The sequence below is a fragment of the Curcuma longa genome, chromosome 2 (genome assembly GCF_044706935.1).
Source record: "Curcuma longa cultivar G26 ecotype Majalengka, Jawa Barat chromosome 2, ITB_CL_G26_1.1, whole genome shotgun sequence".
Classification (NCBI taxonomy): domain Eukaryota; kingdom Viridiplantae; phylum Streptophyta; class Magnoliopsida; order Zingiberales; family Zingiberaceae; genus Curcuma; species Curcuma longa.
This window is the reverse complement of record NC_133862.1, coordinates 6,804,915-6,821,456: the sequence shown is the minus strand read 5'-3', so window position 1 is coordinate 6,821,456 and position 16,542 is coordinate 6,804,915. Positions and strand designations below refer to the sequence as shown.

At 36.7% G+C, this 16,542-nt stretch overlaps 2 protein-coding genes and 2 pseudogenes across 2 annotated transcripts; 2 read left to right on the top strand and 2 right to left on the bottom strand.

The window, feature by feature from the left end:
• Nucleotides 1-657: 657 nt before the first annotated feature.
• LOC141821506 (uncharacterized) lies at nucleotides 658-3,876 on the top strand (annotated as a pseudogene).
• Nucleotides 3,877-3,963: 87 nt separating this feature from the next.
• Nucleotides 3,964-5,458, bottom strand: LOC141822057 (large ribosomal subunit protein eL31-like). The gene is made up of 2 exons (XM_074709475.1): nucleotides 5,349-5,458; nucleotides 3,964-4,394 (listed from the first exon to the last, which is right to left on the bottom strand). Exons 1-2 carry the CDS (start codon nucleotides 5,432-5,434, stop codon nucleotides 4,118-4,120), a joined length of 363 nt encoding a protein of 120 aa, XP_074565576.1. The 5' UTR covers nucleotides 5,435-5,458; the 3' UTR covers nucleotides 3,964-4,117.
• Nucleotides 5,459-6,531: 1,073 nt separating this feature from the next.
• LOC141821806 (uncharacterized) lies at nucleotides 6,532-8,572 on the bottom strand. The gene is made up of 2 exons (XM_074709176.1): nucleotides 7,897-8,572; nucleotides 6,532-6,841 (listed from the first exon to the last, which is right to left on the bottom strand). The coding sequence occupies exon 1, from the start codon at nucleotides 8,477-8,479 to the stop codon at nucleotides 7,907-7,909; it is 573 nt and encodes a 190-aa protein (XP_074565277.1). The 5' UTR covers nucleotides 8,480-8,572; the 3' UTR covers nucleotides 6,532-6,841; nucleotides 7,897-7,906.
• Nucleotides 8,573-10,922: 2,350 nt separating this feature from the next.
• LOC141822146 (uncharacterized) lies at nucleotides 10,923-14,019 on the top strand (annotated as a pseudogene).
• Nucleotides 14,020-16,542: the final 2,523 nt, after the last annotated feature.

The window sequence follows — 16,542 nt, the reverse complement described above, 5'->3', positions numbered from 1 at the left end:
CTTAGAGGAGAAGAATCTTATGTGTTTGTTTATAGAGAGAAACTTAATTATACAAGAAAATTTTCTCAATTTTTATACAATGAAAATTAATAAATAAGGAAAAAATAAATGATAAAAAATTCTATCAAAAATAAATTATTCTCCTATCAATTTAATTGATTATATTTTTTCACCAATTATTTGAGTGACAAAGATTTATTATAATATTATAATTTTTAATGGTTATAATTTTTAATTATTATAATATAATATTAATAAGTAGTTACAATCTCATCACTGTTATAACAGTCTGAAAATAAAATAAGGGGGAAATGAGATACTATTTTAATAATAAATAAATAAAAATTAATTTTTTTCCAATTGTCTTTGCATCACAATAAATAAAGAAAGTAAATTAAAATACTAATTAAGTCTTGAATTTAAAATATTAGATACATAGGATGATATTATTAAATCGCCTATTTTTTATAAGTAAATAATTTTATTGTCTAAAGAAAAAGATGACGATCCTAAATAATTAATCATATAATTATCGATCATGTCTTATAAATTAAAAATTATAAAATTTTTAAATTCTTTAATATCATGTTGTAGAACTTTCGAATAAATTCCATAATAAATTCTCATTATTATAATTTTTTAAACTTTTCGAATTTCATGGATATTGACGGCCTATATAAGAACCTCCCGGCAGCGCCGGTTTCCCAGTTGCAGTGGAATTCGGGTGTTTGTGGCGAAGTTTCTTCCTCCCGGCAGCGCTGGTCTCATCGCCGGTGCCCTCGATCACCGACAATGTTCAAGATTTGCCGTCTATGCCGCGACGGCTCGCAGATCTCTTCCTCCATCATCTACTCGATCCTCCTCCTCGAAGCTCAAGGAGGTTCGTCTTGCTCGGCGTCTTTATTTCTTTGGTTATGTTAGGTTACATCAGTTGTTGTTCTGCTAGGGTTTACTCGTACCCAATAAGACGGTACTTCCGGCGAGATGAGTTCGATATGGATGTTGGCATCATGGTAGTTCTAAAAAAGAAGAAATTTGGCGATGGGTGGAATTCTTTTGTTCGCACTGCCGCCGAAGTGTGGTTTCTGTTGGTAGGAGAAATTGGATTAGCGGTCAAATTTGTCGTTTTTAGATGGGAAAATCAAGAACAGATTTTGGAGTTCGCATCTTAAGATTAGAGATAACATTAATATTGAACTAACTTTAATGTATCAGCATAAGGAAAGATTTTGATGGAGCTAGCACATTAGGGATTCTTTTACCACTGAAGGTTTTTGTCTTCAACCTCAAACCCTGTAGAGATTCTGTTTGTCCTGGAGATGGCTCTATCCCACTTAACCGGAATTTTGCTCACTTTTCATCTGTTTGAATTCCCCTTTTGATTACAAGTTCCTGTACAAAGGAGAGGAGATGAGACCATTCCTTTGCTGCTTTTTTAGTTTGTTTCATGAAGTCATTTCTTTTTCCTCGCCAGGGCTAGTGGCTTTAAAGAAAAACAACTGTCTAGATGACAAAGATTAAGGATTCCATGAGGTGCAGATAGCGATCATTAAAATGTCTAATTAAACCACTGACCTAAATTTTGGGGTTTCTGATAAATATGATCAAAACCATGACTATAATAATGGAAGAACCTCTTCGCATGGAAATACTTATATGCATTCCAAGTAACTCTAATGCTGTGTTTAATTGGAAGGGTGAAAATAGATGAGAAATGGAAAGTTTAAGTAAAGAGAAAAGGAAATAGAATAAATTGCATTTCATATCCACTATATTTCATTTATCTTGCTTAGTTAAACAGAGTTAGAGGGTGAGAAATATTATAATTTCTTATTTGCGTTTATGGAATGTGTAAATTTTATTTCCATTCAATTTTTCTCAATTTGGGTGGAAATCAAATAGAGGAAACAGATGCAAGTAAATTCCTTCCCCTTCTCTATTTACATTTCTTTTCTCTCTTGTTTCTGTCCAAGTAAACAAAACTATAAATTAAACCATTTACAACCATATATTAGCTATAAACCTGATTTAGTAGCTTTGAAAATGGTTTGTTTTCTCAATTCATGCCTAGAAATAAATCTTTGGACCTGTAAGAGATGGGGTTTTCCTGATTGATGCATAAGATAGAAATGCTCAAGTGGGACTGGAGGCAGGAAGGAAAAAAGGATGCCAATTGCTTAACTTTGGGTTTTTCTATCATCTATCGTTTGTTTCTATGACCACTTGCTGGATCAATTGTTGCATCACAGATCATATTACTGTCTTCTAAATTTCTGAGTGGTCGATAAACTTGAATCATATACTTTCAATGAGTTTTAGATACTTTATGCTGCTAAACTGTTTGCTAGAATCAACATGTCTATATATATTGACCATGCCTAAAAATACCAATATGAATTTTATCCACTAACCCATGGGTGGCTTCCCACTATTTCAGACTCTGGAAATGCTTCAGGAGAGCGAACTTGTTCTGCAACAGAACATATCACTTGAGCTTGATAGAGCAAAACAATTTATCAGGGAAAACAACAGACAAGGTTGGTTATCAATTTCTTGATTATGTTAGAGAATAAAGTATTTCTTTTGCAATTTCATTCTGATACAAAAGTAGTATTGTAATCTTAGCACATCATCATGTCGAAGTGACTTTGCAAAACTCTTGGGATCTCAATGTCTAACTCTATGTTGCAAATACTACACGATCAAGATGATTTTTGGATAGACTACAATCCCTCATTGTGATTGAGCGTGCTTTCTCATGAAAATTAAAAAAAATGTCTGTGAAATTGCATGTGCATGTTTGCTATGTGACATTAATTTGACATTTTGTTAGTTTTTGCTGCTCAGATCTACTTCAGGATCGGTCGTAAATTCCTATTTTAGTAGGTAAAAGAATAATATTTACCTAAGGAATTATTATTATTACAAAATTTACTATTATATTTCTTCAGAACCATCAAACATTCAACTGTTGTGAAACATGATGCTTAACTCTGATTTTCCTTATTTTAGTTCATATTAAATGATTGCATTAGTTGCATTTTGCAATGGGGGAAAAAAATTAAAGAATGATGTAATCTTCTTTTTTCCCCCAAACAGCTGCAATAAATTGCTTGAAGAGGAAAAAGTCTTACGAAAATAGAACGAAGCAGCTTGAGGTTTTTCAATCGCTCATTCGCAATCAGGTAGAGAAATGCATTAGTCTTTTGATTTTCAAGTTCTAGCTGTGAAAATTTCAAGAATTTTCATGATAGTTTTTGTTCTATCTTGTTCTTGTAGGAGCAAAAGCTAGTAAGATTCACTGAGGTAGCAAAGCTCAAGAGACGACAAACACTCATCTGAAGAGCAGCTGTTCATGGAAACTGAGACTGACTTACTGATTCTACTTGTACATGGATGTCATAACTATAACGATTGGTCGATATTTGAGCAAATGCCCTCTACCTTCCACTTGTTGGCTTCACCAACTTGTTCTAAACTAAACACTCTGTAAAGTGTGTTAACGTGTGTGTATAACTTTTAACATTACATGATTCTTAATCTAGTTGATATAGCTATGTTTGTTGTTGAAATAGATCATCATTAGAAAAATCTGAGCACAATCTATATATTTGGTCATAAACGTATCAACTGAAACTTAAGCTTGTTTATAAACTGGCTTATTTGATCTAAACTTAAAGCTCACATAGTTGAGTGTGCCATGTTTTTTAAACGAACTGCATCATCTTTTGTCATCTTAAAATTTCCCCTCCAAAAAAATTGAAATTAGTTTGAAATAAAAAAAATATTAAGTTTAAACTGTCAGAAATTGATTAGATTAAACCTGAACAAATTTTCTGATTTTTAATCATCGAAAACTAAAAAATTAATAATAATTGACACGAGCCATTTTGTAAATGTCCATTAGACACACTTTATCAACTTATCGAACTTGAGATTATTCTTTAATAATATAAAAGAGAGTTGCATTTAAAAAAGAAATATAAAGCCATGCTAAATTTATAGTGCATCAATATCACGAGCATAAATAAGAAAACAAGAAATTAACTACCGAGTCTCGACCATCAAGAAAGAAACATAAAAATGCTACTTTTGATAGATAGAGCAGATCAATCGATCAATCGGTGTCGTCGACGACCTTGGTGCCCAGGCCTTTTAGGCCTTCTGGGGGGATATCGGCTACGGTAACCAAAGAGTAGAGTTCTTCTTTAGCATCTTCCTCTTCGTTCCTTTTGCGCGCGATACGCACACGAATGCGCCTTGGCACACTGCGGACTCCCCTGCTCCATATGTGCTTGTTCAGCTTCACATCCACTCTCACATCTGTCGTCCCCATTGCCTTCTGGGCGAACTTCCTGATCTCCTTGATGGCCTTGGGGGCCTTCTTGAATGTGCTGCTCAAAACAAACTGGAATTAGAAATGTGTCGCGGCAAATTCATTGCGGAATTTAGATTCAACAATAAACAGAAATGTGCAAGGCATAACTACATATGAATCCAAGCAAATGGTTCAGTGAACCATGGATAAAGAAGTACCAACTATGACTGGCAAAGACTCGATTTTTGAAAAAGAAGTTGTTGATCTGAGGATCTAACAAAGTACATACATACTTAAACTGAGAGCTTGATGCGTTACTACTCAAACATCACTGAAACTTGTACTGTTACTCTTGTTAATACTAATTATTCATATAAGTAGACAACTATATATCAGGATTCTTGGATTGGTTTGCAAATTGCAATGAGATGAGCTAAATCTTTTCTGCAGATACCATGAATTACTCTCAAGAACCTAATTCGGTCATTAAGAGTTGAAATCACTTCATGCTTCGGATCTTTCTCAACAGACACAACATTTTACTAGGAGGTTGAAACGAAATTCAAATTAGAGAATCATGGATAACAAGCTAAAGAAGCATCCTTTACAGCTATAGAACTCCAATCGTATCTGAGTGCAAAATTCACAACCTCTGTGAATAGCTCAAACTTCAACCACAAACTCTAAAATGTGAAACAGGGAAAAAAACTGAAAGTAATAACCAATAGCCTCGTATAAATGCATAATTCACAACCTCTCTGATCGTGCAAACTTGAATCAGAAACTACGAAATGCAAAACGGGTAAAAACAGCAAGCGATGACCAATAGCTACTCCAGCATGCATGATCCAAACAACAGAACAAGAAACAATGGCCATAAACTAGGCAATACAAGAAGAACACCTAGAAAAGAAGCGATTTAGAAATTCTACATCATGATCGCTAGACTATCAGAGGCAAACACCATGCAAGACAAAATTATGTCATGCGAGACTTGGAAAAATAAACATTTATTGAGGTGAATACATACCATCCATGAAGGCGCTTGTGGAGGTTAATGGTGTACTCCCTAGTCACCACCTCCTCCTTCCTCCCTTTGCTTCCCTTCTCCACCATCGTCTCTGAGCCGCCGCCGCTCTCCTTTCTCCGAAATCGATTTCAAGCACGGGAACCCTAGAAGGGTTATTATAGACGGAACCAAGGTTTCACAAATGCTCCAGGACTTTGTGTTTATTACAAGACCATCCTCACGAAACAGCATAGGTGGGCTCGGCTCGTTACTCGGCCCAAAATTGAAGCCCAAATAACATTAAACTTTATCTACGGTCCAATGACAATTTACAGCTGGTATATAAAATTTCCCTTTCTACCCTCAATATTTTCCTTCTTTTTCAATTGAAGCCCTACTAAAAATTATTTTATTTAAAATATATATTTCAATACCTTTATCCAATTTTCGATATAATTAATTTTCATATCATTCATATTAAAATTACTTAATATTTTAATATATATATATATATATATACACACGAGCGATAAAGCTGACCCACCACCGCTATAGCCGTCCGCGATGCACCGTCCGACAACCGTCAACCGCCGACCCGGGCGCAAACGCTGCGCGACGGCCACCGGCCCGGGCTCAATCGATGCGCCGCTCGTCGGAGTCGGATTCCGACCCGATTGTGGTCGGAATCCATCCCAATTTGGCTGGAACGCGGTCGGTAGTCATGCGCGTCGGATTCTAGCCAAATTGCAATCGAATTCCAACCAAATCGTGACCGGTGCCGAAAAATGACGTGCGCCACTGTCGGTCGCGTTTGACTTAAATTGCGCTGAATTTCAAAGACAATCCGGTCGGAACTCGACGTCGATCGACGCGCCAATGAGTGACGTGTCGATCACGCCTGGGCCAACGGCTGACAGTGGCCGGACGACACAATGAGGGTGGCGGCAATGGCGGGGGTCGAGGCGGAACACTGTGTACTCCCACATTTGGACGGTCAAATCTTACATGCGATCACGTGATGGACAATAGATCCCATGTTGCTCAAACCAATCATCATAAAGGTTGAATTTGATATATATCTTTGCATAACAGAAATACAATTTAAATATGTTCAAGTTCAACAACCTCCATCTGTCGATCAAGCAAAAAAAAAAAAAGCACAAACAGAACAGATCTTTTTATTTATTATTTCCAATCTATGGAATTAAAAAAAAAATTGCCTCCGAGTTTTAAGCAACTTAAATTCATCGTTTACAATGATAAATCAAGAAACAATACATTGACGACCATGAAGGCCACCCTCTACACTGAAACAAACATCCAAATAGTGATCTCTTTGTTGAACATCAAGCAAAACGATAAACATGGTAGGATCTTACAAATCTAAAAATCACCTAGGCTCTTAAAATCTGCCATCCTCCAACTTTCCTAGGTAGAAGAAAGTGAGTTTACCATAGAACTGCACATTAACTTACCACCCGAAGAATACCGATTGGCGTTAAGGTGCACCAGTTCTGTCAAAATTATATGCTACCACAGTCAACAATATCACAGATCTTTTCCCCTCAGTAATTAGTTCATTTTCATGATAAAACTTAAAGATTGTCAATGAGGCTTGTGTTCGAAAGCCAAACTTTATAGCTCAAAATTGTAAGTTAGTCGGAAAGTTTACGGTTTCAGACGACCTGATAATACTAAGTTGTCAGTTCAGCTTCTGCATTATCTCCTATTCCTTATCTCTAACACAATATGCAAAATACTTTATTCTTAAACTTCATCAGCATGAGGATCCTCTAGGATTCATGAACTGTGCACACCAAAGTTAACAAAAACCGCATATGACAATATGTGGTTGAGTTGCAACATAATGCAAATGCTGTGTTAACCATTTAACAACACTCGTATTAACAGTGATCCAATATATTTTTATCAATACATATAAAATAATTCTATCTGTCACCTAAAGAATCCACATTACCATAGATTCTACATAAGAACCTTAACTATTTGCCTCAATGGAAACTTAGCGAAAAGCTAAGCAAGTCAAACAACATGGTGAATGTTTGTTTGGTTAAATTGAGCAAATGGCTATGCAGGGCATAAGCAATCTATGCTGCTGGCATAAAAAAGTAAAACAATGGTGAACATACAGGATGATAAAAGCAATGTGCAAATTCCTACTGATTTGGATCTGCTTGAGCTCTAACATCAGTATCATTTAAAGAATTTTGTTATGTATTCAATAGGAACATACGCAAGTAGAAGCAAGAACATCGAATCAGTTGATAACTATAGCAATAGGAAGTTAGTTATGTATTCAATAAGATCTTCTGCAAACATATTCTAGTCTTGCAAGATCTTTTTGATAATTACTAACATTGCTAACATCGAATCAATTGCATAGATATCCAAATAAACTAACAAAAGTAGAAGCAAGAACATGGTCGATCAATCGAATCTTCAATGGCACTGGCATCAAGTGCTTCAGTAAGTAAACAATTGTCACAGAGACAAGAACAACAACAGAATGATCGTCCAAATTTACGTCAGGAAGAGGAAAAATCCTAACCTTTTGGCGATCAGCAAGAAATTTTGGAGGCAGCCGCGTCGGCCTCAAGGTACTTGCAGATCCGCTCGACGAACTCCCTCCCCTTGGCGCTGTTCTGCATGAACCTCTCGGCACAACGCTGTTCCACCTTCTCGGCCACGGCCGCAAGCGCCGAGAGCGGCTTGCAGCGGATGCTGGTCTCCTGCTGGAAGGTGGTCCACCCCTCGGGCCGCTCGGGATGCGGCCGGTACGTTGACCGCTCCTCCACCTCGATCAGGCCGCGTAGGCTGGCGTTGCGGATCACGATCTCCATGGATCGATCGCGCGCGTCCACAACGGTGGTCTCGACGCAGTGGCACACCACGGCCTCCTGCCCGAGAATCCGGCGGAGTATGAAGGGAAGCGGCGGCGAGCGCACTGTGATGGAGCGGGTGGCGTGGAGGCGGCCGGAGGCTGGGTCGAGGCGGCGTTGGAGCGTGTGGACGTCGACGACGTGGGAGAGGAAGTTGGGAGTGTCCGGATCCGTGAACTTGCGCCACGCCGCCGTCGTCACACGGTCCCAGGGGTGCCGGTAGATGTGATCGTTCTTGTATGCGCGGACCATCGCGTCGATCGGAGGGCGGCGGCAGAGATTAGGGTTTTCTGGCGACGAAGGCGACAGCGGAAGAAAGAGGGAACTTGTATAGAACAAAACAGACCAGAAGAGTGTCAACGGTGGGTGGGCCGTGACTCGGTGGAATCGGGCATCTTGAGACTGAGTTGGTGCGGGAATGGAGCGAGTCAAAACGTGGTGGCCTGTTTACTACGTGGCCTGTTTACTACGTTGGGTTCGACGTCGAGATAAATATATAAATTATGACGTCATTTTATTTTTATTTTTGGGCAAACTCTTTATTTCGATGTAATTATTGCAAGGACAAGTTTATGCAATTTATCTTGGAAAGGATCCGCTTTAGTTTTGAGGGGTCCAGTCTCCAACTAATTTGTGACGTGGATTTATTTAATTGCGAAGCATTTAATACAAAGGGGAAAAAAACCTGCTGCTCTAAATAGTCTCCTTTCCACCCGAAAGATGACACCTTTTTTGCCCAAGAATTATCACTCTTCCTCCTTCCGATCGGCGACAGGCTTCTCCACTTCGATTGGAGCGCGACCTCTCGACGATCTCGATTCCGTGGAGAGCAACATGAGGTGCGAAACGGATGTTTTGACTTGCTTATCGTGTTCTGGGAGGCGTTTTTTTTTTTTCTTTTCCTTCGATTTATTTTCCGAGTGTGATTTGGTTGAGAGTGAGTAGATGCGCGCGAAGTTTGATCTTTTAACTCAAAACCTATTGAAGCTCTTCATCTCCTTTCGATTTGTTCTTTTCTTCGTTGTCTGCTCGTGATATTTGCTTCTTTTTTTTCTTTAGAGTTAATACCCATATTTTTTTTTGTTGTGCCGTGGAATGTTTAGATCTTGCCCGAAATAAGACCTCTGTGAAGTTGAACTCGGGAATGATCCTTTTGTTTTCGCAAAGTTACTTTTTGTTGGGTGAATTTGCTCTTCTGGATTTGATAGGTAGATTGAAATCTGAATCAGAGATGAATTTTCTATTTGGATTAACAAACACTGAAAGTGTTAGCCAACCGTTCCTTTCGACAATTAACCCTAACCCTAGTTTCAAATTCCCATCTCAAAGTAGGAGGAAATTAGATATCAATGTCCAGATCTGTCACGTTTGCTGTCTAACTACTAAATGCATCATGTTTGTATTTTTTTTGTCATCCACCTGCCTCTTTCTCCCTCTCTCTGTGTTAGTTGACTTTAAATGTGATGCCAGACCCCTCCACCTTCCAATGGATTAATCAAATTCTATTCTTTCTCTTCTTTACCAGCACCATCAACAGAACCTCATGGCTCCCACCCAGTTGGTTTGCTGTGATGTAGATAGAACCATCATCCACAAAATGGACTTGGTTTTTATATCCCCTTCTAAGATATCCAAAATCGCAGCAATGTGGTTTGTAATTGGCATAGGTGTTCATATCTTGTAGCTTAGTCGATCTCTAGTTCAGGAGGAGATAAAACAGGAAATGTTGAGGTATGTATTTACATATCTCTATTGTTTTAGTTTCTCTCTCACGATCTCTGTGGCCTATGCTAATCTAGCACATATGAAGTGTAGATCTTTGTAAATTTCTAAATATTGGGATTTTCAAAAGTTTGTTTATTGACATCCAAGTCTTTTTTGAGCAATGTTTAGTTCCATGACATGGGTGAAGATCTTGGTGGAAAGGAAGATTTTTTACTTGGTTTTCCTAATGTAATTTTTGCCCCCTTCTCTCATGTGACTGGTTATGTGATGTTTAGTGTAAAAGAGATATCTTTTCCTTGAAATTTTTCTTTGGAGTCTGGACTCTTTTGGCTTTGTTAGTGGCGAATCATCTGCAAAACTACTGACTCTTTTGTTAACCAACCCGTATTATAAACAGACTTAATACCGTTAGAAATTAGCATGTTAATGTTGTTAATAAAATTTACTTCGTACCAGACACCTACCTCTTTGAAGGAATTGATTCTTCATATTCATCTCACTTTGTATTTTTTACTACACGCTTCTGTTTCTTCTTTGCAAACTTCTTGAACAATGAGTTATGGAGGGATATCCTCATTCAACAGGATTATTTTGCATTAATGAATGCACACTTTGCATAAACACCTTAAATATCATCAACAAATATTTCCTCCTGAAAAACAGTTCTCTCTAAGTGAGACGTTAAGATCTGGCATAGATACTTAATCCAGGAACCACGTTAAGATTTCCTTTGCTATTAATTTAAGTTGATAGAACTTCTATTTTTGACAGCCTTTATTATGGTACTAAGATGGTATTATATTCTTCTTGATTGCAAACTATCTCTGAATTCAGTTTGTTTGTTCCTTAAAGTATTTATGTAGTACTTTTTTTTATCTTTATTACTTGGCCTTGCTTCTGCTTATGGACTTTAGATCTTTACTCAAATGGCATATGGTGGATAAACGTTTTGGCATATTTTTGCAGATCATGTGCTTATGATGGAAGTCCTGAGAGAAAATGACCACCAGTTGATTGTGTTCAAGTTAGAAAATAAGGCTACATGTGAAGAAAAAATGATCATGCATCATTTTTCCAGAAAAAGAGAGTGGATATGTAGATCCTTCGGTGGATATGTTCATGGATGACGAAGCTTCAACTAGAAGTAACCAGATTAAACCTGAAACTTCTGAAGCTATGCTTAAGAGTCCTCCAGATAGGTCTGGTTTAATTGAAGAAGATACTAAAATATACTTGGATAAAGCTGTTGCATATCTTGAACAACCAGATACAAAAGTTCTTTCCAATGCTGAAGTATGCCCAGTTGTGAGAAACAGTCGCTTAGATGAAGGCTTAGTCTCTCATAATACTGTTTGTTTGAGCAAAATGAGGTCAAAGATATCTCTGCAATAAATAAGAATAGTGATCTAAATGGACAAGTCATAGTCGGTCCTCTGAACTCCATACAAGATTTGAAGCAACAAACAACAATCAAAAAGTCTACTGAGGATCAAAACTCTCCTAAATTAATCGTACTTGATGTAAAAACAAGCACACTAGGCCAGGTTAAAAATCACAAATTTTCTCCAAATATTACTTTAGAAGAGTTGCTCTTGCAAGAAGGTTCTGACAAAGATCACTGTCAAGTGGATCTAATCTCTTTGGACTTCAGCTGCAATCACAAACAAAGTATTGATCATGAGAAAATCGAGAAGGATTGTATTTAACAAAATCTTATTTTATTTCTATTTTTAAACTTACAAAGAGGAGCTCAGAGCAAGTAGATTCAATAATGTTTTGTTTTAGTATTACTAAGTTATACTACCTTCCCAAAGTAGAGACTAGAGAATAGGGATATTGATTCTATTTCTCTTTATTGACTATTTTCCTTTTTTTTTTTGATATTATGGCCATAAACAAATTTGTTAGTTATTTATGTTTCTTCTCTACGACAGAGGTAGTATGGTGTTGAAGAAACTTTAAAGTGTAACCTATCAGTTATTCTGTTATTCGTATATGATACTTGAAGGATATTAGCTTTTAGTGCTTTTGTATGACAGTTAGATTCTAGATATTAGAGAAGACAGACAAGCAATCTAAACTCTTTAAGATATTGAGAATTGCTATTAGTCAGTCTGTTTTCCACCTTATTAACTATCATTTCCTTTTCTAGTTGGTTGGTTCATTGGCTTCCACATGTGATCTTTAACTTTCATATGAGATAGTATCAATAAATATGCAGAACATGATCGAGACTTATACATTGGTGTATGACAGAGTAAAACTGAAGAGGCATGCTCCATGACAACAACTTCATCCATTGTTGACCTCGAGCCCGACGAGAACAATGGAGTCGACAAGTATCCTTCTGTTGATACATCAGAGTTCTTGAGAGAGGGATGTTCTACATCCCCCAAAATGACTTTTGAATCCACTAGTTCTGACCACAGTGGAACTGAGAGCAATCCTTATGCTGGCGTGGAGCTTATTGTGTCTGAAACAGAAGCAGCAGCTGTCATGGATAAAGGGGAAATTAGAGATGGTCAAGAGCCATTGCAGGTTCCGAACCTTACCTTTGATTCCACAAGTACCAATCACAGTGAAACTGAGGGAAATCTTCCTGATGTTCTGGTGGAGCATTCTGTGTCTGAAGCAGAAGCAATGGCTGTCAGGGTGGAGCAAAGAGACAACACAGACTTTCAAGAATCCTTGAAGGTTCTAAGTCCTACTTGTGATTCCACACTTGATGACCACAGTGAAACTGAGGCTAATGTTCCCGTTGACGAGGTGGAGTTGATTGTGCCAGAAGTAGAACCAATAGCTGCCATCAAGGAGATAAAAGCAAACACAGTTCGTCAAGAATCCTTACATGTTCAAAAGTTTTCTGTCCCTCAATTGGCCGTTCTTGATGCTACAGCCGATCCGCCACAAAGTTCCTTCTCTCACAGTAATGGTAGACTTGCTGGTCCAAGAACATCTTCAGAGCATATTCCATACTCTGGTAGCATTTCTATGCGTTCTGAAAGCAGCACGACGAGTACTCGTTCCTTTGCCTTCCCAGTGTAAGAAACACTTCCATCCTTATCAAGTTAAACCTTTTTTTTGTATGTTCCATAAGATCATTATTCAGTAATTGCAGAAAGTTCATGACTTGCAATAGGTAATATTCAACCATTAGCACCTGCATTGTATGATACCATGATCATCTAAGGATCAATGAATTACATTTGACAGCTAAAGTTACAGCTTATTAATCGATATTAATTTCTGTCAACTGAGCTGATACACATAGTAGATGCCTGAGTGTAGAACATTTGCGGCTCTTTCGAGATTACGGCTGTTCTAATGCATAGAAGTCTAGGAGAAAACTCTTTCAAGTGCCTGATAGAGTTATTTCTATGCAATATCCAGTCATTGGCACCTGCATCATACGACCCACACTTGATGAACTAAGGATTAACCAAAATTGCATTTTGAAGCTAAACTTAGAGTCCACCAAGTGAGTTGACATTCTAATAATCACTTGGAGCGACGTCGATTGATCATTGTCTATTTCTGTGAACTAATACATAAGAATAGAAGCCTGAACTTTTGAAATACACCAAGGAAAATTTGACTGCCTTTGCAGATCATGGTTGCTCTTGCACAGATGACTAAGAGAAAACTCTTGCCAGGTGCCTGATCAATTAGCAAAGCCTAGTAACGATATCCGGCATGAGCTAAAAACCATAGTTGAGCAGGAATCACAGACTGCAAGAATCTCAATGCTTCAACCATTAACATAAATTTTAGCTTCTCAAGAATTGAAACATTATATATATGTATATATGTTTATGTTAAATTTTTTTCTCTCATGAGTATCTACTTGTATGAATGCAGACTACAAAGAGAATGGAACACCAGCCCAGTGAAAATGGCTAAAGCTAGGAAGCATCGATGGAGATTCGGACTCAATTGCTGTAAAATCTAAACATAAATTTGTCATCAGACTTTCATTTTTTTATTTTTTATTTTTATTTTTGATTATTAGTGGTCTCCATGTGGGTTATACGAATGTTGAATAAATTTAATATTCGATTTGGTAAGAATTTATTTATGTTCATACATACAAAATCAAGTATATAAATAAATGTGAATAATTTATTAAATTAAATAAATAATTATTTTAATAATTTAATTTATTTTTAATTTAGTTTGATTTTATTATCTTATTAAATAAATTTAAACACTATAAAATTTAATTGAAGACTCGTTTAACTTTATCAGTGAGCACTAATCTAAAGTGATTTTGTTAGCTCCTCTGTTATGAATTAAAAATAAGAGATAATTCTCATTCTCTTATTTTCTTTGACAAACAAACAAAGAAAAAAATTGGAAATAAAAAATCTATTTTATATTATTTTATTGTGATAAAAATTCAATTTGCCGCTTAAAATAATATAAAATAATAAAGCGGCAAATTGAATTTTTGTTACCAAATGAAGAAGCCGAAAACCCCTGATGTATCATAACAGAAGGAAGAAGAAGTGTCCATAAATGTTTGTTTGGGAGGGAAGAAATCTGAGAAGTTCATGTATGTGATCCTTTGGTTTGAAGTGGAAACAACAATTCTGATGCTTTGTAGGACATATTTTGTGCAAGTCTGATCTGAGTGCTTCATGTGTTTGTTTGTTTCTTTCTTTATTTCTTTCTTTCTTTTGTTAGATTTTGAATGTCATTTGTAGTTCTCGTGTGGTAATATTTATGGTGAGTGAATTTAAAGATATAAAATTATATGATATAGAAAATTAGTAAATTAGTTTAATTTTCTTAGGTAACTATTAGTAAAATCACAACATTCTATTTTAATTTTTTATCAAAAAAGAATATCTCATAATAATTATGATTTTATAATTATTATTATAATAATTATAATTTTTAATTATTATATTAATGAATTCAATCGTATTATAATAATTATAAAATCATCGTTATAATGTATTATAATAATTATAAAATTATCATTATCACAATCATCGTTATTACAATGTGAAGATTTTAATTAATTAAATAATTTTTTAAAATTCATCAGGTTGTTCTCACACCTATAAATAGGTCATATAATTTAGGTTACTTACACCTCCGCCCACTTAGGGTTGGATCGGTACGGTATACCGAATTTTGCATACGATACCGTATACCGTATCAAAAATTTCGGCATAAAAAAATCTATACCGTTACCATACCGAAAATTCAGTATACCGAATATACCGAATTTGCGGTATATTACACCGAAAATACTGAAAATTTTAGTATACTGATAATTTCGGTACGGTATTATACCGAAAATGTTGGTATACCGAAATATCAAAAAATAATAATTTCATACCGATACCGATACCGAAAAATTCGGTACGGTATTATACCGTACCGAAATTTTCGATATACCAAAATTTTCGATATGGACGGTAAATATCGGTATGGTATGTGCGGTATACCAAAAATTCGGTATTTTTTCCCACCCCTACGCCCACTTCGTTTCTTTTCGTCGTCCACATCATGCCACTTGAAATGAAATTGATTATCGTCGTCGGGTACCTAATAGGGGCTGTTCCTTGCTTCTACTTCCTGTTCGTAGACACGCATCTAAAGAACGAAATGGTTAAAGCATGCGAGGAGGATCCGAGAAGATGCAGCCCTCCTGAATACATCTGCTGTATGAAAAGGTTAGTTCAAAGCCAAAGCACTGCCCCCAATGCCACCGGAGTCATCATTTATCTAGTGGTGTTCTTCTGCGCTGAATTAGTGTTCCAAATAATACGTAACAATTAGCACACCACTACACGGAGACTGAGACTGCACGGAGACGGAGAATGCACGGAGTTCTTTCCTAATTTCCTTTTGCACAAATAATTGTCAAGTACTGAAGCACTAGGTTACTTTTTGCAAATGTTATTTGCTAGGGTTGGGTCGGTACGGTATACCGATTTTGCATACGATACCGTATACCGTATCGAAAATTTCGGCATAAAAAAATCTATACCGTTACCATACCGAAAATTCGGTATACCAGAATTTCGGTATACCAAAAATTCGATATACCGAATATACCGAATTTGCGGTATATTACACCGAAAATACTGAAAATTTTAGTATACTGATAATTTCGGTACGGTATTATACCGAAAATGTTGGTATACCGAAATATCAAAAAATAATAATTTCATACCGATACCGATACCGAAAAATTCGGTACGGTATTATACCGTACCGAAATTTTCGATATACCAAAATTTTCGATATGGACGGTAAATATCGGTATGGTATCTGCGGTATACCGAAAATTCGGTATTTTTTCCCACCCCTACGCCCACTTCGTTTCCTTTCGTCGTCCACATCATGCCACTTGAAATGAAATTGATTATCGTCGTCGGGTACCTAATAGGGGTTGTTCCTTGCTTCTACTTCCTGTTCGCAGACATGCATCTGAAGAACGAAATGGTTAAAGCATGCGAGGAGGATCCGAGAAGATGCAGCCCTCCTGAATACATCTGCTGTATGAAAAGGTTAGTTCAAAGCCAAAGCACTGCCCTCAACAATGCCACCGGAGTCATCATTTATCTAGTGGTGTT

Coding starts and splice junctions, on each gene's coding strand:
- LOC141822057 (XM_074709475.1), bottom strand. CDS start 5,434: ATGGTGGAGAAGGGAAGCAAAGGGAGGAAGGAGGAGGTGGTGACTAGG. Junction 4,395..5,348: donor CACAAGCGCCTTCATGGATG/GTATGTATTCAC, acceptor TGTTTTGAGCAG/CACATTCAAGAAGGCCCCCA.
- LOC141821806 (XM_074709176.1), bottom strand. CDS start 8,479: ATGGTCCGCGCATACAAGAACGATCACATCTACCGGCACCCCTGGGAC.